Below are 26,933 nucleotides of genomic sequence, written 5' to 3'. Positions count from 1 at the left end.
ATGTTGCTGCTTGTTCAAACTACTTATTTAAAATGAGCTGATACAACACAATTCTTGGGTTTTTTGGGAACATTTGTTTCATGATCAATCAACTTAAAACTGTAAAAAACATTAAGTTAACCTAATTGATTTGCGTTGAGACGACATGAAGGGATTGTATGGAACCCAGCATTTATAGTATAAGTATTGGTTGGCTATAAAAATCGCTGTTTGTTCAAACTACTTATTAAAATGAGCTGAAATAACACAGTTCTAGAGGTTTTTTTCGGGGCAGCTTAATAGTTTTATGCTCAATTCTTAACTCGAATAATCATTCTTAAATCCAATGTATTGAACCGAACATTTCTTACAGTGTATGTTGTTTTATTTAGAGTGTGAGATAGTTGGCCAAAATACAACCTGCTGGTGTGGACCGGGATACGTTTGGAGCAATTATGTGTGTGATAATGTAAATAAATGCTGCAATGTGTATCAATGTGTGGCAAATATATCATACTTCACACCTCTGTGTCTGCCCATAGTGAATGGTGAGTTGTCAAACCAAGCTCAAAATTGATCACAGTTTATCATTTGTACCTCTGGGCCATATTTATGATTGTTTCACTGCTATTCTTCTAGTTTCACTCATTGGCACGCTCACTGGTAGCTCTCCATCAGTGCAAACCATGGTAAGTGTGCATCTCCTCAATTGATAATTAATTGATTGTATATCTGAACTTATATTTATTTAAAAGCAGCTGCAGTAATTCATATTATATGCTAGTGTATTCATGATTTTAAAAAGCCAGCTGGTTGTTATTGTAAAATACACTCCAATCCACTGGTTACTCGAGATGCATAAAGAGATTTATTTTACCATAATGATTGACTCTGTTTATTCTGCTTATAATAAATCTACTTACAAAATAAATGAAGATGGAGTCTTTAGAGTAACAGAGTAACCATTTAGAGCATAGGTCTCAGACTGGATTCCTGGAGGGCAGCAGCTCTGCACAGTTTAGCTCCAACACTAATCAAAACTTGAGAATGAGAATTAAAAACTCCACTAGAAGAACAGTTTGATGGGTGTTTTCAAAACACTGCATCATGAAGCTTTCATGGAAACATTTCTTATTGATTCAAAAACTAATAAATAAATAAACATGGTTACTGTAGTTAAAAGAATTGTTATCACAAATTATGAGCAAATCAAATGCAATGCAAATTAAAAGATTTAGCTACTCTAGTTGTAGGTGTGGTAATTCAAATATCAAAAAATTCACAGAAAAAAAACATGCTTTACTCTTTTATGATATTGAACCCATTTTCAGAAGAGTAGTGATTTCCTGAAACGAGACAAACATTTTTGAAACTATTCTGATTGTTCAAGATGGCGCTGATCTGGCTTTAACTGATCTCAGTTATTTAATTTATCATTTTTTTTAATTATTCCTGATAAAAACTGGATAATGTTTTGGATTCTTTCTTTAAATAAAATTGCTAATATAATTTTGTTTTACATGTTTATGCAGAATATTTGTTGATTTATTTTATTTTTTTTCACAGTAAGTTGCACCAGCCTATGGTGTTTCAAGCACAACCCAAATTAAAAAAATTATAAATAAAATAATTTTTTAACATAACAAACCATTACCTTAAGCACAACATTACTTAAAAAATGAAAGAGAAAAAAATAGGAAAATATATATAAACCATCACAGTTTCACAATAGAATCCAGTTGAAACACCACCAAAAATATTAACCAATTACGGATCCTTTTCACATGCCTGTTACGACACGTTTACCGGTCATCAGCATCTTAAATCCCTGAAAGTTTTTAATATTTAGTTTTTTTTTTTTAACTTGTGAACATTTATATACATATTTATGCATATATTATATCATCTTTGTTCAGTTTACAAAAAAAACAAAACAAATGAATTGACGCTTATGTGAGGTGTTTCTAATTCAGTGTTTATGGGGCAGTAAATTTGACATTATTCACCCCATCATCAGTCCCACACTATTGTTTTCCTTTTTCTGAAAGTCTTTATAACATCATCGTGGTGTTTTTCATTTATTATTAAAGCAAATAGGATTGTAAAAAAATTATTTGTTGTATTCTCCGATTCACTGCACTCTAAGTTTTCGAACTATGACGACTTCTGCTGCTAAGAAACCCAGAAATGTGAAAAGGGTCTATTAGCCATTTAAAATAGTAATTTACCTTGTGTTTAGGAAATATTCCTTCAGGATTTATTTTTTTATTTTTACAAATAGGCTCATTTTACATCTCCCCTAGAGTTAAACAGTTAAGTTCTACCATTTTTTTATCTATTGAGCCTATTTCTGGGTCTGGTGTAAGCACTTTTAGCTTAGCTTAGCATTAATTGTTGAATCTGATTAGACCATTTGCATCTCACTCAAAATTTTTAAAAAAGGTTTTCAATAATTTTCCTATTTAAATCTTGACTCCTATTACATTATGTACTAAGACCAACAGAAAATCAAAAGTTGCTATGATATTATGCAGAACCTGAAAATAGCTAGGTTACTGGATAACAGCACTGTGTAATATCCATGTGCCTGCTGCGGCCATAGAACGGCAGCAAAGTTCCTTGATTATTAAGCTGGAATGAGAGTATGGTTCCTAGCCGTAAAATTGCAACTTTTCATTTTCCATCAGTCGTAGTACACAATGAGTATGTTTACATGGATATAATAATGCGATATTTAATACGATTAAGACAATACTCTGATTAAGAGTCTATCATGTAAAGGTTTTTTTTCCCATATGGCATGCAGTATCCAAATCCATTAAAACTAGACTCTTCCAGCACTTCATAATCGCATCCAATATCTTGTTTGTCATGGTGGCATGCATGAAATGTTCCTGAGTAAAAGTGAAAGTGCCAAATTGCAGTTCAAGTCATTAAATTAAAAATAAAACGCCTGAAATTACTTGAAAATGTGGATAGCGTGGTGATGCGATGAGGTTAATCGATTTATGTGCTGTAACCTGTACATAAACATAAACATTCAAAAAGTAACTCATGTAAACACCTTAATCATAGTATTGTCTTATTTAGATTAAGCAAATAATTTGATTACGGATGTCCAAGTAAACAAAATCAGTGTAACTAAAGAAGAGTCGTTAAATAGGAAAATGATCAAAACTTTATATAAGAAATTTCTGAGCGCGATGCTAATTATCTAATCCGATTCAATGATTTATGCTAAGCTAAGTTAAAAGTTCTGTGGCCAGACCTGGAGATTGGCTGAATGGATTAAAAAAATGGTGGAACTTAACAGTGCAACTCTAGGTGACTTAAATAATGAGCCTATTTGCCAAAAAAAAAAAAAAAATAGGATTGTTGCTTTAACTGAAAAGATTGTGTAACACTGAAACACAGAGTAGCTTTTATTAAGTCAAGATGGCTCTTATTCATCCTAATGCATTTACTTTTCAGCTGCTGAATGCTTTTAATGTGCTGAATGCCTTCAACTCATTGACTATGCAAGCCAGCCTGTGAGATATTTTTCATATTATTTTATTTAGATCTTATTATCTGAACTCTGTATACACAATCTCACAAGATTTTTTAACCACAAATATAATGCTTCTTCATTTTTGTCACAGCCTCACAGGGTTAAATACATATTCCCACAATTTCACAGTGTCTCTCAGTGCAGTGTTTGCCACCTCCAAAGTTCAAGGCATCATTTCTACACTGCTGACAAATCCAGCGATTTACACACTCAATGTTAAGACTCTAGGTAAAACACTGCAACCAGACCTATACATATGGCCACTTCTTCTGTCTATCCTAACCAATCCTTTCACCATTGCTGTGTTTTATATTATCATTTGCAGGCTTAGTATACATTGAGGCACCTACGGGAAAATTATGCTATAACTCAAGACAACAGCTGAACTGTACCTCAATAGAGGCGATGAGCAAATGTGTATGGCAGATGTCCAGAGGTGACGAAGCGCCATTGACTTTGGGACCAGGGAGTGAAATAATGCTCTCAGATACTTGTACAGAAATGTCAGCAGTCACACTTTTAAAGACAAATGGATACTGGTCAGGTGTGTTGTATGCAATCATATAAATACACTGTTAACAATTTCCTGCAGAATCTACAGTAACTTACTGGCAGCAGTTTGCCAGTAACTTACTGTAAATCAATTACTGTAAAATATATAGTTTATTTACAGCGCCATTTATCTTGCTATATATGCATTTACAGTATTGTATATGTTTACTGTAAATTTATACAGCAATTTTCACAGTGCAACTTTAAAATACTATAACATGCTGTATATGTCTTGCAGAAAAAATACACTTCACATTAGTTAAATACTGTGTAATTAACAAAAAACGTTAATAGTGCATTGTTAATAATGCCCTGTAGAATCTACAGTAACTCACAGTAAATTAATTACAGCAAAAATACTGTATTTACATTTACAGCACTATCTCACTGTATATGCATTTACAGTATTGCATATCTTTACTGTAAAATATACAGTAATTTTCACAATTCAACTTTAAAATACAGTAATATACTGCATAATTGTCCTACAGTAAAATACAGTTCACATTACAGTTAAATACTGTAATTTACAAATGTTGTTAGCAGTGCATTACTAATAATGTCCTGTAGAATCTACAGTAACTTACTGTAAATCAATTACAGCAAAGTTACTGTATTTACATTACAATTCAACTTTAAAATATGGTAATATCCTGCATAAATGTCCTACAGTAAAATACAGTTCACATCGCAGTTAAATACTGTGTCATTTCCAAAAAATATTTACAGTGTAAAACAGGACATTAATAATGCAACAATTTGAGCTCAATTCTCTTTTTTTAGGAACATACAGCTGCCTTTTTGTCACAGACAATGTAGCTCATATGGCAATGGCACCGGTTGACATTGCACTGCTGCCAGAGGCCAGTAATGTGACAAGCAATCCCCAAACGATAGACTGCTCTGCATCATCAACCGCCAAAGTTACCATAACATGTTCCATCTTCAACAGCACTGAAACCTACAAGTCCCAACTAAAACTTGGAAGTACGGAAAATCTTACACCAGCTAAATTAGGTAAGCCTACAATTATGTTAAGAATTTAATAGTGTGTGACACTGGCTTTTCGTTATCTTTGTAAAGCAAACATAATCTGTCAAGGCTTCAAGTCACAAATAGTTTTTACTAATTTATACACATTTACTTGAGAGAGTTTATAATGTTTATAATGAGTTTTTAATGTCATTAAGTGTCATTCGCACAGTTTAGACGCAAAAATTTAAAATGCAATGATGACATTATGACAACTTGACATAAATGCATCACAAACTGTTCTGTCATTGTCATGACAAGTTTGTCATGATAGCATCACGTGGTTGCTGCAGATTTGTCGGCAGAGCAATTTACAATTACATTGTTAACCATGTGGTGCTGTTATTGAATGATGATAAAAAATGATCAACTTTTTCCCTCCATGAAATGAATGTAGTGTATATCACTTTAGTAATTTTTTTTGTTGTTTTTGTTGTTTTTTTTATTTAATTTTATTTTGTATTTTGGGGGATTTTTTTTTGTTTTGGGGGCAGTCAATTTCATTCCTGTTAACTGAAAAATGTAAAAAAAAAAAAAAGTTTATTACAAGTTTCTTGTCATGAAAAATACACAAACATACACTCACATGCAACTTTATTAGGTACATCTTACTAGTACCGGGTTGAACCTTCAGAACTGCCTTAATCCTTCGTGGAATAGATTCAACAAGTACTGAAATTCCTCAGTGATTTTGGTCCATATTGACATGATGATAGCATCACGCAGTTACTGCAGATTTGTCAGCTGTACATTCATGAAGTGAACCTGCCGTTTCGCCACATCCCAAAGGTGCTCTATTGGATTGAGATCTGGTGACTGTGGAGGCCATTTGAATACAGTGAACTTACTGTCATGTTCAAGAAACCAGTCTGAGATGATTCGCGCTTTATGACATGGTGCGTTATCCTGCTGGAAGTAGCCATCAGAAGATGGGTACACTGGTCATAAAGGATGGACATGGTCAGCAATAATACACAGGTTGGCTGTGACGTTGACACGATGCTCAATTGGTACTAATGGGCAGAAAGTCTGCCAAGAAAATATCCCTCACACCATTACACCACCATCACCAGCCTAAACCGTTGATACAAGGCAGGATGGATCCATGCTTTCATGTTGTTGATGCCAAATGATGGTCTTCTGCTGCTGTAGCCCATCCACCTCATGGTTGGACATGTTGTGCGTTCAGAGATGCTCTTCTGTATACCTCGGTTGTAACGAGTGGTTATTTGAGTTACTGTTGCCTTTCTATCAGCTGGAACCAGTCTGGCCATTCTCCTCTGACCTCTGGCATTAACAAGACATTTGCGCCCACAGAACTGGTGCTCACTGAATATTTTCTGTTTTTCGGACAATTCTCTGTAAACCTTAGAGATGGTTGTTAGTGAAAATCCCAATAGATCAGCAGTTTCTGAAATACTCAGACCAGCCAGTCTGGCACCAACAACCATGCCATATTCAAAGTCACTTAAATCACCTTTCTTCCCCATTCTGATGCTCGGTTTGAACTGCAGCAGATCATCTTAACTATGCCTACATGCCTAAATGCATTTAGTTGCTGCCATGTGATTGGCTGATTAGAAATTTGCGTTAACGAGCAGTTTGATAGGTGTATCTAATAAAGTGGCCAGTAAGTGTACAGTTTAAAAACTAATGTGAAGTACACATTGTATAAAACCTGTTTTTCTCTAAATCTCATGCATAAACTGTGTTTGATGACCTTTTTAGCAAGATTTTGCATGACCAGTACCAAACACTTATGATTGATTATGATTAAATTAATTTCTCATTTGCTTCCAGTGAAGTTTTTGACTATGTATAGAAGTGAGAATGCATTTTCAGGACCATTAACTAAACATTGAACTAATCCAAATGTAATTAGCTACTTTTAATGAAATCCATACGTTTTTTTAATGTTTCCAGATGCATTTATTTCATATGTTTATCATTTGTTGCACTCAAAACCTGAAGTGAACACTGATGAAAATGTTAACAATGTTTTCCAGAGAGCAATGGTTTAATCAAATATTCGGCAGATTTCACTGTTAATTGTCTGGCAACAGGAAAACCCCCTTCCCTCACCGCCAGCTGCGTTTTAGTGAACTCTTTAAATCAGCAGCGAAATTTCTCAGCAAGCATTTCAGTCATCTACCGTGAGTAGACCTACTTAAAGTCATGTTCGACTAGTTAAAATGATCAATAAAGTAAAGCAGCTAATCTTTGAACTGTTTTCTTTTTGTAGCCAATGACCTCTTTTGTGCAGTAGATGTCATTTCTACCAGAACATGGCCAAAAACCAAGAATAATGATACAGCTGTAATAGATTGCACCGCAACAGGGAGACAAGGCACACTGACACGCAAATGCAATGGAAAAACATGGGGCCAAGAAGTTTCTCTGTGTGTCAAAGCGTTCCTGAGTAATGTAGCTTCACAAGCATCGGTATGCAAATGTAGAAGACATGACTAATGCTGAGTCACCTGAAAACTTAGACACAACTATACCATGTCTTTTAAAAGTCAAATTTTTATCTCCATCCAGGATTTTGAAAAAGGACTTGGAGCAACACAAGGGGGCGCACAGTACATCTTTCAAAGTTTGAAAAACAACACCGCTAGTGAAGATGATGGCCAGAACAGTTTTGGAGACATCAGCACTGCTGTTAACGTTTTTCAGACTATGAAAGCGGCATCAGTCAATGTTCCACTAGGCGAGAACCTTCTTCCAGTAAGTATATCAACCATTTCACTCACATTTGACAGCTCACCTTTAAATATGTATGTACACTAGTAGTAAAGACTTTGTCGATTTCAGAGAGTTCTGCTTTTCACAGAAGGTCCTATAATTGTGTAGTTTATTCAGTGTTTTTTATTCACATGAAGTTGAAAATTCAGCTTTGCCATCACACAAGTTCATTAAATATATTAAAACATGTAGGGATGGATTTAACTCAGACTAAAATGTGCCCTGTAATAAGACAACTAAAAAAACTGAAGAAAAAAGGCCCAAGATAGGCTTTGCCCTCTTTCCTGAACTTTCCTTCCCCTATGGTATTGATAAATACTCAGGTGTGAGTGATAATGAGGTTTTGTCATTATCTTTAATAAATTTTGATGAAACAACAGATGAGTTAATCTTTAGGTCACTGGTAAACTTTAAGAAAATAACCTTTCATTGCTCTCCTATGGTATTTTAAAAAAAGGACGAAATGTCTTGGGGTCGCCCGTCTGTATCCGGACCGGCCCATAGTGAAGAGCTTTCAAGCTCAACACTATGTATAATTTGGACTTCTATCTATTGACCTTATTCTTCAATGCGGAAGTGTGCTCGTTTTTGCAATTGTTTTAGAACTTCTGATTCTGCTGCCTATAGGAGAAATGACTAGGAATAATAAGCGGCAGAAAATGGTCAAAATACTTGCTCTACAAACAAGTGTGTGCATGACTATACAGACAAAGTAGAATAATATAATAATCAGAATCAGAAAGAGCTTTATTGCCAGGTATGTTCACACATACGAGGAATTTGTTTTCATGTTACAGTGCAACAGAATTACAGAGACAGGACAAAAAACAGATAATATATTTTAAAAAATAGAAGTAAGTAGTGAATGCAAATTGACAAGTGTATGTAGAGCTATATTACTATATACAACGTTATATGTGCAGCTGTTATGTGCAAATTGGCATGTAAAGTGTGCATGTAAAGTGTATATGTGTATAAAAGTGTATAGCAATGAGTGATGTTGGTTCAACAATTATTATCATCAAGTGTTCATGAGATGGATTGCCTGAGGGAAGAAACTGTTTCTGTGTTGGGCTGTTCTGGTGCGCAGTGCTCTGTAGCGTCGACCAGAAGGTAACAGTTCAAAGAGGCAGTGTGCTGGGTGTGAGGGGTCCAGAGTGATTTTGGCATCTTTTTTGCTCGCTCTGGATAAGTACAGTTCTAGTGGAGTGGGAAGGGTTGTACCAGTGATTCGCTCAGCAGTCCGAACTATTCGACGTAGTCTTTGAAGGTCAGATTTGGTAGCTGAGCTAAACCTGACAGTTATTGATGTGCAGATGACTGATTCAATGATGGAGGTTTCAGCAGCTCCTTTGGGAGGTTAAACTTCCTCAGCTGATGAACAAAGTACAATGGAGTCAATGTGAGTGTCCCACTTCAGGTCCTGAGAGATGGTGGTGCCCAGGAACCTGAATGACTCCACTGCTGCCACAATGCTGTCCATGATGCTCAGTGGGGGGAGAGCGGGGGGGTTTCTCCTGAAGTCCACTATCATCTCCACTGTTTTGAGCGTGTTGAGCTCCAGGTTGTTGTGACTGCACCAGACAGCCAACTCCTTAACCTCCTGTCTGTAAGCAGACTCGTCACCGTCCTGAATGAGGCCGATAAGTGTGGTGTCGTCTGCAAACTTCAAGAGCTTCACAGAGGAGTCTTTTGAAGTGCAGTCATTCGTGTACAGGGAGAAGAGCAGTGGGGAGAGCAGTGGCCAGTGCTGATTGTGCGGATACTGGATGAGAATTTTCTCAGCTTCACCAGCTGCTGCCTGTCCGTTAGGAAGCTGTTGATCCACTGACAGACAGAGGTGGGCACAGAGAGCTGAGTTAATTTGGGCAGGAGAAGTTTTGGGATGATAGTGTTAAACGCCGAGCTAAAGTCAACAAACAAGATCCTCACATAGGTCCCTGGTCGGTCTAGGTGTTGCAGAGCATAATGCAGTCCCATATTTACTGCATCATCCACAGACCTGTTTGCTCTGTAGGCAAACTGAAGAGAGTCCAGTGAGGGTTCAGTGATGTCCTTCAGGTGGGCCAGCACCAGTTTTTAAAAGACTTCATGACCACATATGTCAGTGTCACTGGTCTGTAGTCATTTAGTCCAGTAAGTTTGTTTTTTTTAGATAGGGGGTGATGGTGGAGCGTTTGAGGCAGGAGGGCACTTCACACAGCTCCAGTGATCTGTTGAAGATCAGGGTGAAGATGGGGGCCAGTTGTTCAGCACAGGATTTTAAACAGGCTGGTGTTATAAAATCTGGGCCTGGTGCTTTTTTCCTCTTCTGTTTCTGGAAGACCTGGCGCACCTCATCTTCACTGAACGGAAGTGCAGGTATGGGGGAGGCGGGTGGTGGTGGAGGTATTAATGGTGGCGTGAAGAGCAGTTCAGAGTGGGTGTGGGGGGTTTTCTCAAACCGGCAGTAAAACTCATTCAGGTTGTTTGCAAGTCGTTTGTTGTCTACAGTGCTGGGGGATGGTGTCTTGTAGTTTGTGATGTTTTTCAAACTTGGAAGAGAACTGACTCCTTAGTTTCTCAGAATAGTTCCTTTTTGCGAGTCTGATCTCCTTTTCCAGTGTGTATTTGGCCTGCTTATACAAGGCCCTCTCCCCATTCCTGTAAGCAACCTCCTTGGCCTGATGCAGCTGTCTGAGTTTTACAATGAACCATGCTTTGTCATTGTTGTATGTGGTTTGAGTCCTGGTAGGAATGCACACGTCTTCATAGAAACTGATATAAGATGTTACAGTCTCTGTGAGTTCATCCAGATCTGTGCAGCAGCTTCAAAAACACTCCAGTCAGTGAGGTCGAAACAGGCTTGTAGATCCCACTCTGTGTCGTTTGTCCATCTTTTCACAGATCTTAATACAGGTTTGGCTGTTTTCAGTTTCTGCCTGTAGGTTGGTATAAGATGAATCAAACAATGGTCAGAGTGTCCCAAAGCTGCTCGTTGGACGGAGCGGTATGCATCCTTTATTGTGGTATAGCAGTGATCCAATATGTTTCTGTCTCTTGTGGGACATGTAACATGCTATTTATATTTTGGGAGTTCACGGGATAGTTTTTCTTTGTTAAAATCCTCAAGAATGATTAAAACAGAGTCCGGGTGTTGTTGCTCCTATCAGTGAAAATATTAGTTTGCAACATCAAGAAGCATAATAAGCTGATTTTAACATCTAAAAATGAATGGAAGCCAAAAAGATTCCAATGGCTGCGGCCGTTCATACGCTAAGAATAAGGTCATTACTCTTAGAATTATCTTGGAGTAATTGATGTTGTGCATTTACTTCTGAATTGGCTTTTATTGTTTGATTCTATAAATGGCATGATACACTTTTATCTGGAAAATAAATGTTATCCTTTTTGATTAGTCTTCAGAATTCATTGTATCCAGTAATATTATGTAGAGTCTGCACTACCATTATGTTGTGACATGATTTTATTGATTTTTTTAGATGCATTTGACTGTACAGAGCAGTGTGGCATGGCATGGTTTTATGAAAATGGTCAAATTAACTATTCTTTTAGTACAAGTGAGCAGAAGGCAACCGAATTAATTAGGTATTAATTAACCCTACATCCTCTGACTTACTTCAGAATGTCGAGATAGTGTCTGTGAGAAGAAACGCATTACCGGGGCGTGGAACTCTAAGCAGCGTTTGGTCCCTAATAAATGTACAATTAAGAATATCGGACCCAGGAAAAGATTAAAATCTGAATTATATCACAACTAATAATGTGAAACGCTGGAAAACTAATTTAAATAAATTCTAATAAATAAACAAGTTCTGTTCAGAAGCTCTAGAAAAGGCTTGCACACATTTAATTTAACCATCGATTATTCATAGGATTTCGTTGTTGAGCTGATGGAATGGACAACTTTTATAATATATTTTTATAACATTTTAAGTTCATTCCACTGTGGTGAACCCTGATAAATAAGGGATCAAGCCAAAAAAATATTAATGAATGAACATTTTAATGGAGTAAAATGCAGTGTTGATTAAAAAAGTTAGTGTCTGAAGGGAAAAGCGCATTCACGTTTTACCAGATCCAGTAGTTCATATTTGGTATTGTTTCGTGTCACTGCTAATACATACAGGCAAAAGATCCAGACGAACGACGAATCATTTAAATGACTCTGAGTTGATTCTTGTAATAAAAAAAATCTATATTTTTAAACAAGGTACACTTTCAGATTTAACCCTCAACTGGATGTGTTCATTCACTTAGAGCTGTGTTACACACTGCATGGAAGGTCATTTTCAAAAACTCATAGTAGGGGGTCTTTAATGTGCAGGTAGTTCCAGTCAGTTTTGAACACAATACAAATAACCATGCTTTATGGCACAAAAAAATGCATTTCTTTGTTTATTGTAGATACAATCCATTTATGCCCTGTAAACCAATGTTAAACAGTGAAAGTAATTAAAGTTTATTGTTATGAAAAATGCACAAAAACCTATTTTTTGATTTTCTAAACATGTTCGATGCTTTTTGAAATTGTATGGTTTTTATAATATTGTTTATAAATTAAAATGCATCCTTGGTGAGCTGAGGATTCTTCTTCCAAAAAGCAAACATGTTTGTTTAATCTCAGACATTTTGAAATCTCTATATTCAATGCTCAGTGACATAGTTCTGATCAACTTAAAGTATGAAATAATAACATAATCAGAATACTCTGATACACATTTCACAAATTCTGCTCTTTTGAAGGATTTCCTGGAATCAGCCAGCAGCATATTGAACGGATCCTGGGAAGTGGGAGACAAGACACAGAGCGGGGCGCTGGCCAGCCAGTATCTGTCATCGGTAGAAGGCCTTGTGAAAAGCATCCGAATAAACACCAGTGAGGGCTACAATGCCTCAAACATTCAGCTGCAGGTCTGCAAAGGTGGCTCCGGTTGCAATAAAACTGTTTTCAACGTTGGTATTGAGGTGAACGCAACAGCAGATATGGTGAAAACGGTAGGACTACAGAGCTTGGCCAATCTTTTGCCAAAGGTGGGCTACGAGAATTCCCTCTTTCCCAGCATAGTCGTTTCCAGCACAGTTGAGAACAACACTCAGGCGTCAGTCAACATCAGACTGGCTTTTCCAAATGATGAGGGCATCAATGCCGCAATGCAATGTGTTTTCTGGAACATCTCGGAAGAGAGATGGTCAGACGAGGGCTGTGTGTACGTTAAGGGTCATGGAGGTGACGGCTACTGCCAGTGCAACCATCTGACCTCCTTCTCCATGCTCATGTCCAAGTACCCAATAAGCATGCCCTTTCTAGATCAGCTCACATACATCGGACTGGGCGTCTCCATATGCTCTCTGTTGGCCTACATCATCATTGAGTTCTTGGTCTGGTCCGCCGTGGTCAAATCCAATCTTTCCCACTTCCGGCACACCGCACTCGTCAACATCGCTCTCTCTCTGCTATTGGCTGACTGCAGTTTCCTAGCTTCCTCCTTCCCGTCAATCCTAAATGAAACCCTGTGCCTTGTTCTGGTGGTGGCGAAGCATTACTTCTTCCTGGCGATGTTCTTTTGGATGCTTTGTCTGAGCCTCATGCTGGTCCACCAGCTCATTTTCGTTTTCAGCCGCATTGGGAAAAAGGTGTATATGATCCTAGGATTCACCATTGGCTATTTTTGTCCGACGGTGACTGTGGCGGTTACATATGTGTACTACGAAGAAGCAACTAGCATCCCCTATTATAGCTCCAAAACCTGCTGGCTCACCTATCAGTCGCCCATGCAGGGATCCATCCACGCATTTCTGTTTCCAGTCGGGACAATCGTGCTGGTGAACATGTGTTCCATGCTGGTGGTCATAGCAACTGTTTTAAAGCCGTCCGGAGCTGAGACGAACAAAAAGGGGGATAAGGATGCAGCAAAAAGCATCATCAAAGTCATACTCTTCCTCACACCTGTTTTTGGTGGCACTTGGATTCTGGGCCTTTTTGTGTTTCTGATAGATGACTCTTCGCAGTTTATTACATACTTAGTGAATTATTTGTTCACCATTCTCAACTCATTGCAGGTACTCCCCTGTCTCTCTGTGCTGATTAAACCACTATAAATGTACAGCAGATGTATTTATGCATGTATAACCTTGTGCTTCTGTATACCTTCCAGGGCTTCTTCATCTTGTTGACTGGATGTTTTGCAGAAAAAAGGGTAGGCATTGCTATTATTATGATAATAAGTTATGTTAATAATTACTCACCCCCATGCTGATCCAAACCACTGAGACCTCCGTTTGACTTATTACAAATGAAGATATTTTTTATTAAATCTGAGAGCTCCCTCATCCTTCATAGCAGACAGCAATGGTCCTGACTCTTTCAAAGGGAAAAAAAACTGATCTTATGCCTTCAGTCATTCAATCTGAATATAATCAAGCTATGAAAATACTTTTGTGTGCACATAGACAAGCATGGACATGGACAAGCATCGTCATCTCTTCCTTTGAAACAATATTTCTGATTATTGCGATGTTCCTCAGATGTAATAAGCATGTACGAACAATAGACTTAACATGGCTGTTAAAACACAGAGCTCTATCAAACATGACACCCAGATTTCTAATGTCACTGCAATTTAAAGATTGAACTTGCCTAATTATAGGGGTGATGCTATCTGGAGCAAAAATTAACATTTCCGTTTATTAGGTTTCAACTGCAGAAAATTTGTTAATGGAGACTAAACAATCCTGCAAGAGAGACAGTTTGTCTAGTCTGTCAGGGCTAAAAGAAAAATATTATATAACGTATACCGTTGAAGTCAGAATTATTAGAATTATTATTTTTTTTTATATATATTTCCCAAATGATGTTTAAGAGAGCAAGGAAATTTTCACAGTAAGTCTAATAATATGTTTTTCTTCTGGAGAAAGTCTTATTTTGTTTTATTTCGGCTAGAATAAAAGCAGTTTTCTTTTTTTAAACACCATTTTAAGGTTTAAATTATTAGCCCATTTAAGCAATTTTTTCAATAGTTTACAGTACAAGCCATTACTATACAATAACTTGCCTAATTACACTAACCTGCCTGGTTAACCTAATTAACCTAGTTAAGCCTTTAAATGTCATGTATAGAAGTATAGAAGTATCTTGTAAAATATCTAGTAAAATATTATTTACTGTCATCATGGCAAAGATAAAACAAATCAGCTATTAGAAATGAGTTATTAAAACTATTATGTTTAGAAATGTGTTGAAAAAAAAATCTCTCCGTTAAACAGAAATTGGGAAAAAATAGGGGCTAATAATTCTGACTTCAACTGTACATCAGTATACATCGCTCATAATAACTCTTTACTGACACTGAGGAGAGGAAACTGTTGAATAGAATTTTTTGTGAGCACAAATGTATTTTCGTAGCTTGATAATATTCAGATGGAACCACAGAAGACATATGGTCTGTTTTGATGATCTTTTTGGTACTTTTCTAAATGAGTCAGGACCTTTACTGGTGATGGAAGATAAATATCCTAATCCAAGAATTTGATGGACATGAGGTTGAGTAATTGCTGACAGAATTTTTAACTATCAAATTAACGTCATAGCTGTTTAGTTTAGATAGGACCATAGAACACTGACATGTTTATTTATATTTTTTCTTTAGGTCCGAGATGAAATATTGAAAATAATTGTGGGGGTAAGTTCCAGGAAATTTTTTTTAAACTGCAATACCACTTAAAAAAAATTTAAATTTTAAAATATGTGTATTTATTACAACTACAATGTTTTTAGATCATGTAAAAATATTAAAATATTATATTTTATTAGAATATTATAAAAAATTATCTAAAATTATATATATTTTTTACCACTCTTTAGAAATCAGCTAAAGAGCAAAACACAACAACATCCGTCGCAAAATAAATGATCCATACAAGAAAATGCACACAAGGTATGTATTTAAAAAAATCATTTATTATATTGCAGGTTATACAGTAAAGTATTGTAAAGCATCATGGTAATAAATAGCAAAATAACCTAAATTAATTTTACGAAGTCTGTTTACTATTATATATGTATATTACACTGTTTAGCAGAGGTGATTTTCTAACTATTCAGGACAGTTCAGTTCATAAACTGTAATTGGATAGCAGTGCCAGCATTATTAGTTCTTCAAATTAAAGAAACGTAATTTAGCTATACAGCAGCTCTACAGAAGACCAGATTTTCATTATTCAGCTCAAGATGGTTTAACATTGTTTCAGTTTGGATCAATGATAGTGTTTCTGTGCTCATCATTTGTTAAACGCCTTCAAAAGCAGCTCTACAGAAAATGAGTTTTATAATTTCTTCTAGCTCTTTAATATATTTTCTGTTTCAATCTGTACCACAGAAGGAGCATTTAAAACATTGCGGGACACAGATTCACCTCTGAACTCAGATGCAACAAAAATAGTAGAGGCAGCACAACTGTTTGGTGAAGACCTAAAAGTACTTGCTGTACTTTAAAAGACTTTATCATGTTTGGAACAAAGAACAGGCTCTGGTCATACACAGTACTACACACATTTAGGAACAAACAATGAGATACGGATACAAAAAATATAAGAGATGGTCATGTTTGTGTTTTTAAAAGAACAATATAAGTGCCGCTGTATATATGTAGCAATTATCTATAGTTTTCTACCCTGATTGTTGTTGTATTTTATTTAAAACAATGCTGTACATCTGATAAAGGCAATATAAAATATGGTCACTTAACTTGATTGTAATATGTTTAGTTTTACCTCTGCTTCTGTTCTGCGAAACATATGAATCTGTGACATTGATTTCTATGTGCTATTTAGAAATTGTGACGGAATATCTGATGAACCAAAGATAATTTAACACGTATAAACACTCCACTTCAGCTTGACAAATGATTGTTTTGGTTTTTCTCTTGTTAGACATATTTCCTTGTTTCTTTTAAAGGGATGTGGAAAAAAAGAGAGCTGAGATTGTTGATAGCACAACTTTTATTCTGAATAAAAGATAAATCTTGAGCAGACTATTGCACGCTGATTCTTTAAAGAAGCATATTACAGAATGATAGAAATGTCTAGCTTTACTTCTGCCTGTAGATCACTGCAATGATAGCAACAGTAAGTGCTACAGTTCCAACAGCACCACCGATCAAAACTCCCACAATTCCTCCGTCAATGTGTTGTTTCTCACAAGTGTCTCCTGTGTACACAACGGCCTGTCCAGAGGCACACCTGCAGACGACACACAACTGTCATTATTATATAGTCTGTTTGAATTCTTGATTCTGATTGGCTGGAGGGTGTGCATTAAAATAACTTAACGCACAGGTAGTTTCAGTCAGTTTTGATCACAGTTTGATAAATGCGCTTCTTCCAAATGTTAGTAGCAACTCACATGTGCTGTGAGGATGGTTAATGGTGGATGGGAAATCCGCAAAATTAGAAAAATACTCATCTATTATGCCTCAAAATCAAGTTTTAAGAGTGTTTCAAGAGAGAATGTAGTTATTTTAATGTCAAATTGACAGTTTATGTATAAGGATGAATCTTTGAAAGTTTGCTTTAGTGTAGTTGGATCAGATATGCGGTCTAGATCAGATATGCGACTGGCCGGAAGTGCAATATGCTCATCAATTATAGCTGCATTTTTTTAACACTGTATAACAGTAATTAATATTTTTACGTTACTGTGACGGTTTGGGGGGGGGGGGGGGGGGGGGGGGGGGGGGTACACGTTAAAAAACTATTTATTGGGTAATTTAATAGATAGCATAAATAATACTGGGTATAACTGCTGTTTTTACGCTACTGTGATGGCTGAGTTTAGGGTAGGGGTAGACATTAATAAAATGCAATAAATGGGAAATTTAGAAAATAATATAAATAATTCTTATCACCCCAACCATATCTGATCTAGCAACGACTGGCCATTATCAGCAGCTCTGGGAACACCTCCCCGCCAAGAGAAGCTTAACATCAGCCTGATTCCGGAGGCTGCGCTCCACGTTGTGCATTATAATCCCTTAACGCATGGCAAACCATTGATTATCCCTCTCTTATTCTATGGTCTGGTTAAAGTCTTGATTTTGATCGGCTGGAAGGTGTACAATAAAATCCTTTAATGCACAGGTAGTTCCAGTCAGTTTTGAACAACTTTGAGTTTCGAAATTGTGTTTCCCTCAATCATTTGTTGTAACCGTAGTAACTGAAGAAGTTTTCATTCTTCTCCGTAATCTCAAGGACATATTCTTCTCCAGGGAGCTAATGGGGATTAATCAACTCTCTAATATGCAACAAGATATTTGCAAAGAAGTAGCTAGATAATATATGAGCTATTAGATAAGCCCGTGTCATTTACATGCACACACATGCAATCTCTCTTCAAGGAGGCAATGTCCCTCTGCTTTGCGTTGGGTGGTTCTTTGCCTCCACATCATACATTTAAAATCCTTAAACGCATGGTAATAGGTTGATTATCCAACACAGTCTCACAGCAATTTGTAACTTTTTGTTTTAGTAGCTAATTCGTGAATTCATGTGATCTCATTTGTACAATTTGTACTTATGCCCAATGACGGTTGGGTTTAAAGGTGGGGTTGGATGGCACACCTCCTTTTGTACATTTTTGTACGACTGAACTTGGTCAAATTCGTATAAATTAGCCACTGAACTGACAAAATGTAAAATAGTTACATTTCCTCATGAGATCAGGCTGGATTATGCCTTATTTACACAGCTCTCATTTGTTTTAAAATGAGATAAGGGTCAGGTTTAGGTACACTTACCTGCATGTTGCTTTCCCCTGATGTGTGACACACGCTCCTCCATTTTGGCAGGGGTTTGGTTGACACGGGTCACTGATTGCTCGTGGGTGTCGGCTTTTTGGTCTCTCAATGGTTTCTTCTGCAGGCTGGGGGTTGTTTGAGACTTTGGTTGGAACTTCAGATTTTACAAGATGTGCCAAATCTGATTGTTAAAGAAAAACAAAATTTTAACAATTAAGATGAATATACACTTTCCTGCCACTTTATTAGGTACATTTCTACACTTCTATTGGTTGATAACCCTTATTGCACCACTAACTGCAGCAAACTGATGCATTAGAAGGAATAGTTCACCCAGAAATTAAGATTTACTCACTGTTTAATACTATATACATTTATGAGTTTTTTGCTTTCTGTTGAACACAAAAGAGGATAATTTGAAAAATGTTGGAAACCTGTTACTATTGACTTCCATAACAGGAAAAACAAAGATTATGAAAATCAATGATTACAGGTGTCCAATGTTTTTCTAAATGACCTCTTTTGTGTTAGGTCAAGGGTTTAGAATTAGCATTGACAGGTGACATGTCCCCAGCAATATCCATCGATTATTTAAATGCCCCTTCAATAACGTATTTCCCTTCAAAAATAAATAATGCTTTGTAAACTCTCGTTAACCTAGACATGCAGAAAGGTGGTAAATCAGGTCCTTGAAAAACACTTCAGTCCTTCCTCCCCAAAACACAGTGTGGCTATGGCTACATTTGGATGCAAGCAGCACCAAAATTGTAAGAAAATATTTCAGTCCTAGGCTTACTGTGCAAGTTTCAGTGCACATGGACTTAGACTTAGACATAAGAAGCGACTTTTCAAAGTTAGGGGCTTAAAATCAAGCTCACTACTGAATGATTCTAGAATATAATAGTAACTAGAGCTGTGCAATTAATCGCAATTCAGTTTCGACTTTGTCCACCTACAGTTTTGAAAAAATCTGGATAAAATAGTTAATACATAACAATTTGGGGTGAATTATTCCTTTAGGCCTGACTCACACTGTATTTTTAATCATCTTTTATGATTGAAGCGGACTGTACGTGCATCTCTACGTCACATTGAAATATCTCAATCAAGATGCGCCAAACACAGACACACACAAGACTCATCTAGCAACCCATGCTCTCAAAATTGTGGACATTAAACAAAAAAAATTTCACTTTTGGGTGAGCTAACACTTTAAATCCACTCAAAAAGGTTCTCACCATCAAAATTAACAGTGATGATCAGGTCGTCATTCTTAAGAAAGTCTCTCCTGCGGAGCTGATCGTGAGACATGAAGGTACCCCAGCCAAACTCTGGTCCTCTAAAGCAACCGCAAGTATCATCCCATTGTTCAAATGTTGATGGTTTATTCCACCGCATGTCAGCATCTAAATCAGTGATTCATTAAGTTTCAGTAATTATTCGTGAATTCTTATGTGCTGCAAAATGACAATACAGACAGACAGACAGACAGACAGACAGACAGATAGGTAGATAGACGCACCAGTGGTAAAGCTTCTGCTGTTGGACATTTGAAGGGTTGCATCTGGATTTTGGTCCTTTGCTGTAATAGTGACTTGCCGATTCACCGCAGGCCATTCCAATACTGCATCATTCTCACCACCGAAAAGATTAAACGTAATCCCTACAAACTCTTTAGATGAATTCACCCTGCCATTTGGATAAACATTAATTCCATAAGCGTAACCCTCAGAGTTGTAAAAACGTTTACTCTGAACTTTGGCATCATGTGGTAGAGTATTGAGGAGGTTTGTGAAGTTCTGGATCCTCCAGACAGTGTTTGGACATGGTGTTTCAGTCAGAATAATGTCATCTATAAAGATCCCTGATGTTTTGTTGGGGCCCACAATTCCCTGGAAGAAGTACCGGAATTTTTCCTCAACATTAAGAGTGACTTGTGTAATGTTCCACGAGTTATCCCCATTACCTAGTCAAATCAAAGAAATGCACAGTATTCAATGTTTAATACACAACCACAGCTGCCTGCTTTGAGTTAGTGACATCAAAAGAGATGTAAGTATTTAAAGTCAAATTTGCACATAACTTTTAGAAATAACCAGTACATTGACCGAATATTTTTACTCTTTTTGTTTAACTATTTTGCCTGTACAGCATTTGTGCGCCTCAATGCAGCAACTATTTTGAGTCAGTGATTTAATTACTGTACCCATTCATAATGAAGAAAGAATCAGCTTTTTAGAACAAATGTACCCATTTACTGGTGATTTTAGTGCCATATTTACATAGCATGCCTTATCAGACAAGGTACCTGCACATAAACCCACTCAGCCACTGTTAAATTATTATAACAACATATAATTTTTAATCAAAATTGCACACTGGAAAAAAATGCAACAATTGCACTCTATTATATTGGAATTTACTTAGTACATATTTCTTTAAATAAGTGTAACACTTGGGCATAGCTGACCTGTGATTGTGTGAACTTTCCTCACTTTGTGAACATTGCCAGCTCCATCGTCAATTCTGACCCAGATGACGAGCTTGTCGCCTGGCTCTCCACTCATCCTGTAGAAGAACTCAAGGCACTGCTGGTTCCTCTTGGGGTAAAGAATCCGTGACTCCAGTAAAGCACTGTGTCCCTCAGTCTTGTTATCGGTGTCAAACTTCATGAAATAACCTGAATCTGATGACAATAAGACATGTTTTTCCAATAATAATCATCCCTGTTCATAATTTCAACTCCTTTCAATTCTTAAAGGGAGAGTTCACGCACAAATGAAAAGTCTGGGTATCACTTTATTTTGATGGTCCATGCATAATTCATGCATTTTGTTGAATTTAAGTTACACTGCATCTACATGCCAACTAATTCTCATTAGATTATAAGTAGACTGTTAGGTTAGGGTTGGGGTTAGTGTAACTGACATGTACCTGCAAAGTTACTGATAGTCAGTTAAATGTCTGTTGAAGAAGTATCAGCAGATATTAAGCAGACAGTCTACTAATGCTCAAATGAGAAGTAAATGGCTTGTAGTTGCAATGCAACTTTTAGTCAACAAAATGTGCAATAGGGACCATCAAAATAAAGTGTTATCTGTCATCAGTTACTCACCCCTCACTTGTCACAAACCTGTTTAACTTTTTTTTATATTTCTGTTGAACCCAAAAGAGGATATTTAGAAGAAAACTGGAAACAGATAACTATTGAATTCCACAGTATTTGTTTTTCTTACTAAGTCAATAGTCAGAGATTTCTTCAAAATAGTGTTTTTGTGTTCAACTGAAAAAAGAAACTCATAAAGATTTGGACTCGTGTAAGGGTGAGTGAATAATGAGTAACTTTTCTTTTTTTTTGGTGAACTGTCCCTTTAAATTCTTCAAGCGTCTCCTTACCTCTGCATTGTCCTCCAAGTGTGTGATCCTTTATATCTGTAGAGCTCAAAGTCTGGACCCAGTCAGCATCATCCTCCTCATTCTGAATCATTCCACAAATGTTGATCTGCTCAAAGGCACACTGATCCAGCAGAGTGTGTGTTGCAGCTGAAAGAAACATAGAATCAATATGAAACAGAATCAGTGCTAATGCTGCAAGTGTGTTTATTTTTATTTGTTTTGAAATTGTATCGCATTCAGAATATAAGAAAAGCGTTAGAATCATTGAGAAACTACTGCAGTTATTCATTTTTTAAAGTTTGAATTTGTGTTTATTTTACATTTTAATTTGAGTTTTCTTTTTATTATCTTTACAAATGTTGTATATTTATATTTTAAAATATTTTCAATACTTAAACATTTTTATTTTATTTAGTTAGTACAATTAAAGAAAAATGAGAAAGAAAAATCTGTCAATTAGCTGCAATAAAATAAAACTAAATTAATAACATCTTTCATCAAAAATCGTTAGCTTTTTGAGTAATTTGGCCATTCTTTTACATGAAAACTGCGTTTTGAGGAACTGAAAATATAAACAAACCAAAAACGTTTCAAAGTTCAAGATTTCATATGCATACAATTAACATCTTTCAATAAACTAGAAGTACAAGTTTGTGAAAAACAGGACATTTGCATCTTTATTAATTGTTTTACAAGCAAAACTTTTTGATGACTAAAACAACAATGGTGGACTACAACAGGGGACCCCCACTATCTTCTGAGGTAGTTATAAACATACAAGTATTGCACACAAGAGTGCACACACACGAGTAGGAATTATACAAACAAGCATATTGACAACACAAAAAAGTGCAACAGTCTAACACCCACAACATTTTTATAGTCATTATTCATTTGTTTAATTTAATAATGACCTCACTTAATGAAAATGGAGGGCAGTGTTTACAGCACAAACCTATTCTGGGTTTATTTTTGAAGACCATCACTTTCGCCCCATTCACATGGGGCGTCAGCATCAACGCTTCCCATTCACGTTGAATGGGTGATGCCAAGCATTGCCGAACTGAATTGTGAGTTCATCGACACTGCTTCGGCAGCGTTGCTCGCTGCAGAAGTTGGGGATTTCTCAACTTTTCAAGCGCCAACGGAAGCGTCAGCCAATCAGATCACTTTATGCAAATACCCCAGCTCAGACAGTAGCTGATTTGCAGACTAATTTAATTGGCTGACGCTGCTATGACGATCGCTTCAGCCCCAACTTCAGACACCCCCTCGGTCAAGCGTTGATGCTAAAACCCCGTGTGAATGCATATTTTTGGAAGTCACCAAGCGATCCAACACCCCCCTCCCCCTCATTGTCTCACGACTCCCACTTTAGGAACCACTGGACTACAGGTCCATATGAGTGCAGATGTGCAGTATTTCTTTACAAAGTGACATCGTAAACTACTGGCCTGACATACATAATACAGCATTTCTGGGATCATTCTGACAGTGTCATTTGAACACTAAACTTTGTAAAAATTAAAAGGAAAACATAAACAAATGAACATAAGCATAACCTTGTTAATCTTTGAAATGTCCATAAGAGGTAGCTGTTGAATTTCATAACTTACTGCATTCATACATGCGATTTAGTCTCTCCAGATCAAGTGCACTGAAGTCTAAGCGCTGTCCTATGATGTTATTGAAGGCAGGGATGGTGGTGGTTATAGTTGGAATATCGGGGTCCTTGTTGAACGACAGAGGCCTGTAGTGCATGATGGACTCATAATCATAGGGTGTGTTCAAATCAGTGATAAAATCATCCTCATATTTATTGAAATTGTGCTCCTTTCCTGCAATAATGACAAAAGAAGTATGGCATAATACCTTTTTCATCCTTTCCCAAACATTTTGCAAAGCAGTGCACAAAATTTAATGACAAATATTCATAAAATGGCATTGACTGTTCCAAAAAATAACATCTAAAGGACCTTTCCATTTCAGGTCTTTACAGGGACAAGGGTTCTTTATATTTTGAAGCGCTCTTCATACTAAGAAAACAATTGTCCGTTTAAAGGTATAGTTCACACAATAAAGAAAATTCTATCACCAATTACTCACATTTTACTTGTTTCAAAACTTTATGGTTTTCCATCTCCTGTTAAACACAAAATAAGACATCTTGAAAAATGTTAAAAACCTGTAACCACTGACTTCCATAGTATTTGTTTTTCCTACAATGGAAGTCAATGATTGGAGGTTTTCAGTGTTCTTCAAAATGTCTTCTTTTGTGTACCACAGAAGAAAAAAACTCATAAACATTTGGAACCAATTGAGGTGTAAATTTGAGTAAACTATCCTTTTGATGAGCCCAAAAAGTTCTTATTTTTTAATGAGTGTATTTACTGCAAGACTTATTGGTGTTAGTGAGGCCAGCAGGGGACGCTCAACCTGCGGTCTGTGTGGGTCCTAATGCCCTAGTATAGTGAAGGGGATACTATACTGCTCAGTGAGTGCCGTCTTTTGGATGAGACGTTAAACTGAGGTCCCGACTCTCTGTGGTCATTAAAAATCCCAGGATGTCCTTCGAAAAAGATAATGGGTTTAACCCCGGCATCCTGGCTAAATTTGCCCACTGGCCTCTGTCTTTCATGATCTCCTAACCATCCCCATATCAGAATTGGTTTCATTACTCTGTCTCCTCTCCACCAGTCAGCAAGTGTGTGGTGTGTGATCAGGCTCAATAGGGTATATGCCGAAGCATGCTAATAGGACTTTTAATTTGCCAGTAACCTGGGTTAAGCGCTTCCGGTGAACTGTTTGCAATTGTAAAATCGGCGTGTTTAAGGTCTGCTTGAGCAACTGAATGAATGCCAAAGTCTCTTCAACTGATTGTATTTTAATTACATTACATCATCGATGCTGTAAAAGGAATAGTATAAAATGGAAAAAAACTCACAATAACTGGTCACTGGAAGTTTATCAGTATGGGAACAACACTAGCTCGGCATATACCCTATATCACTGATATTGCGTGATCCAGGTGGACACTGCACACTGATGGTGGATGAGGAGATGAGGAGATTCCCCCCAATGTGTAAAGTTTCTAGAAAAGCGCTATTTAAATGTAAGGAATTTTTATTATTATTATTATTATTATTATTATTTATTAAAAGCTAGATTGAAACACTTCTAATCACACAAACCTTCAATGATTTGATCCCACCAGATTTTGACATAGTCGTCCCGGTCTGAGCGGGACTGCTCATGATAGAAACCCAGTGCATGGAGAAGCTCATGTTCTACAATGGCTTTAGTGTCACATCTCTCCCCGATGGAGACGTTCTGGCCTGTCTTTAAATCACCTACAAATGACCAACATCTGAAATGATGGCAAGAAATATGCATTATTGATGTTATAGATGGGATTCTATTGACAATCTGACTTATTAGATTGTTTGAACTTGACTTACCCATCCAATTTTGTAAAAGAAATGTAGGTGCTTTCTCCTTCATAGGGCTTAAAGTCCACACAAGACTTCAGACGATACATTTCAAGGGCTTGAAGGATCACTCCTTTTGCATTCAGATCTAAACAAGTCAAGCATTAGGAATATTCTCATGCTGGAAATCAGTATTTTGCATTAACCGCAGGAGAAAATAATGTTACCCAATGTGTCTGTGAGTATATACGGAATGGGGAACTGCCATCTTGCTTTTTCATCTATTATTGCGTTTCTTCGTGGCTGGGAGATAAGAGTTAATTTTAGATCAAAATATAAACAATGAGACTGAATAGTGATAAAATAAAAAGGTCATGCTTTATTTTGATGGTCCGTCTGTTGAATTTAAGTTACATGCCAATTAATTCTCATTAGATTTTAAGCAGACGGTTAGTTTGGAGTTAGTGTAAGTTGACATGTACTTGCAAAATTTCTTATAGTCAGTTAAATATCTGTTGAAGGAGCAGTAACAACATATATTAAGCAAACAGTCTACTAATACTCAAATGGACCATCAAACTAAAGTGTTACCAATAAAAACAACAGATTATTGTTTAAAAATGAAAGACTTACATCACCTGCAATATCTCCTTCAAACAAATCTCTTTGGGAATCTAGAATGTAAATTAAATAAATAATATTAGGTAGATTATAAAAATACGTCTTCGAAATGACAAATATAGGGTATGAAATGATTTTAATGCATTTAAACTGCATTATATCACAGATTTATACATTTTTTACTTTGTTAGATAAGTTTGTAACCAACCTAAGTTAATTTCAAGAATGTCCTCCCGTAATTCACCTGCATCTGCATCTTCGCCTAACATTTAAGAAAGCATAAACACCTGTGAGAAACTCCAGAAATATTAAAATAATACTAACATAAAATTTCAAGTGAACATCATAATTAATGTCATACCATATTGTGCTGGAAGAGCACGTGCCTGCAAGGTAGATTAATCATAGTTTTGATTAATAATTTACTTGATTGTTTGCTATGAGTGCTTTTTAAATGTAAAAACTATCCGTCACACTTTATAAGGTTTCATTAGTTAATGTATTTACTTAAACATAAACTAGTTCTGAACAATACTTGTAGAGCATTTATTAATCCTATTCCAATATTTACTAATGCTTTATTAAAATCCAAATCCATGCTTAACATTAGTTAATGCACCGTGTTTACATGAACTAACAATGAACAACTGTATTTTCATAAACAAATGTCAACTAACATGAACAAATACTGTAATAAATTGTTCATCGTTTGTTCATTTTAGTAAATGCATTAGCTAAAACGACCTTGTGTTACGAAAATGTCAATAATAATACATTTTGAAATACCTTGAGCACTAGAAGTATGATGAAGAGGCCGATTCTCCACACGGAGTCCAT

The 26,933-nt window shown here is 36.4% G+C and overlaps 2 protein-coding genes across 2 annotated transcripts in view; one reads left to right on the top strand and one right to left on the bottom strand.

Moving 5' to 3' along the window:
• Nucleotides 1-16,880, top strand: part of adgrf3b (adhesion G protein-coupled receptor F3b) — an 18,792-nt gene extending 1,912 nt beyond the window's left edge. The window contains exons 5-18 of the mRNA XM_056480608.1: nucleotides 372-527; nucleotides 619-668; nucleotides 3,451-3,509; nucleotides 3,621-3,757; nucleotides 3,855-4,073; nucleotides 4,865-5,098; nucleotides 7,120-7,266; nucleotides 7,356-7,555; nucleotides 7,655-7,840; nucleotides 12,605-13,921; nucleotides 14,017-14,058; nucleotides 15,508-15,540; nucleotides 15,723-15,795; nucleotides 16,237-16,880. Coding sequence (XP_056336583.1) covers nucleotides 372-527; nucleotides 619-668; nucleotides 3,451-3,509; nucleotides 3,621-3,757; nucleotides 3,855-4,073; nucleotides 4,865-5,098; nucleotides 7,120-7,266; nucleotides 7,356-7,555; nucleotides 7,655-7,840; nucleotides 12,605-13,921; nucleotides 14,017-14,058; nucleotides 15,508-15,540; nucleotides 15,723-15,767 — 2,825 coding nt within the window. The 3' untranslated portion in view covers nucleotides 15,768-15,795; nucleotides 16,237-16,880. The remainder of the gene's footprint in view (nucleotides 1-371; nucleotides 528-618; nucleotides 669-3,450; nucleotides 3,510-3,620; nucleotides 3,758-3,854; nucleotides 4,074-4,864; nucleotides 5,099-7,119; nucleotides 7,267-7,355; nucleotides 7,556-7,654; nucleotides 7,841-12,604; nucleotides 13,922-14,016; nucleotides 14,059-15,507; nucleotides 15,541-15,722; nucleotides 15,796-16,236) is intronic.
• Nucleotides 16,841-26,933, bottom strand: mep1a.2 (meprin A, alpha (PABA peptide hydrolase), tandem duplicate 2). Its single transcript, XM_056480607.1, has 14 exons — nucleotides 26,883-26,933; nucleotides 26,458-26,482; nucleotides 26,305-26,358; nucleotides 26,109-26,149; nucleotides 25,703-25,778; nucleotides 25,506-25,623; nucleotides 25,239-25,414; nucleotides 23,664-23,885; nucleotides 22,048-22,194; nucleotides 21,122-21,337; nucleotides 20,174-20,617; nucleotides 19,890-20,057; nucleotides 18,652-18,832; nucleotides 16,841-17,098 (listed from the first exon to the last, which is right to left on the bottom strand). The coding sequence occupies exons 1-14, from the start codon at nucleotides 26,931-26,933 to the stop codon at nucleotides 16,948-16,950; spliced, it is 2,070 nt and encodes a 689-aa protein (XP_056336582.1). The 3' UTR covers nucleotides 16,841-16,947.

The sequence above is a fragment of the Danio aesculapii genome, chromosome 20 (genome assembly GCF_903798145.1).
Source record: "Danio aesculapii chromosome 20, fDanAes4.1, whole genome shotgun sequence".
Lineage (NCBI taxonomy): Eukaryota > Metazoa > Chordata > Actinopteri > Cypriniformes > Danionidae > Danio > Danio aesculapii.
Note: the sequence above shows the minus strand (reverse complement) of the source record. Positions and strands in the feature narration are given on the sequence as shown.

Coding starts and splice junctions, on each gene's coding strand:
- mep1a.2 (XM_056480607.1), bottom strand. CDS start 26,933: ATGGACTCCGTGTGGAGAATCGGCCTCTTCATCATACTTCTAGTGCTC. Junction 26,359..26,457: donor TGCTCTTCCAGCACAATATG/GTATGACATTAA, acceptor CTTAAATGTTAG/GCGAAGATGCAGATGCAGGT. Junction 25,415..25,505: donor TCTTTTACAAAATTGGATGG/GTAAGTCAAGTT, acceptor CCATCATTTCAG/ATGTTGGTCATTTGTAGGTG.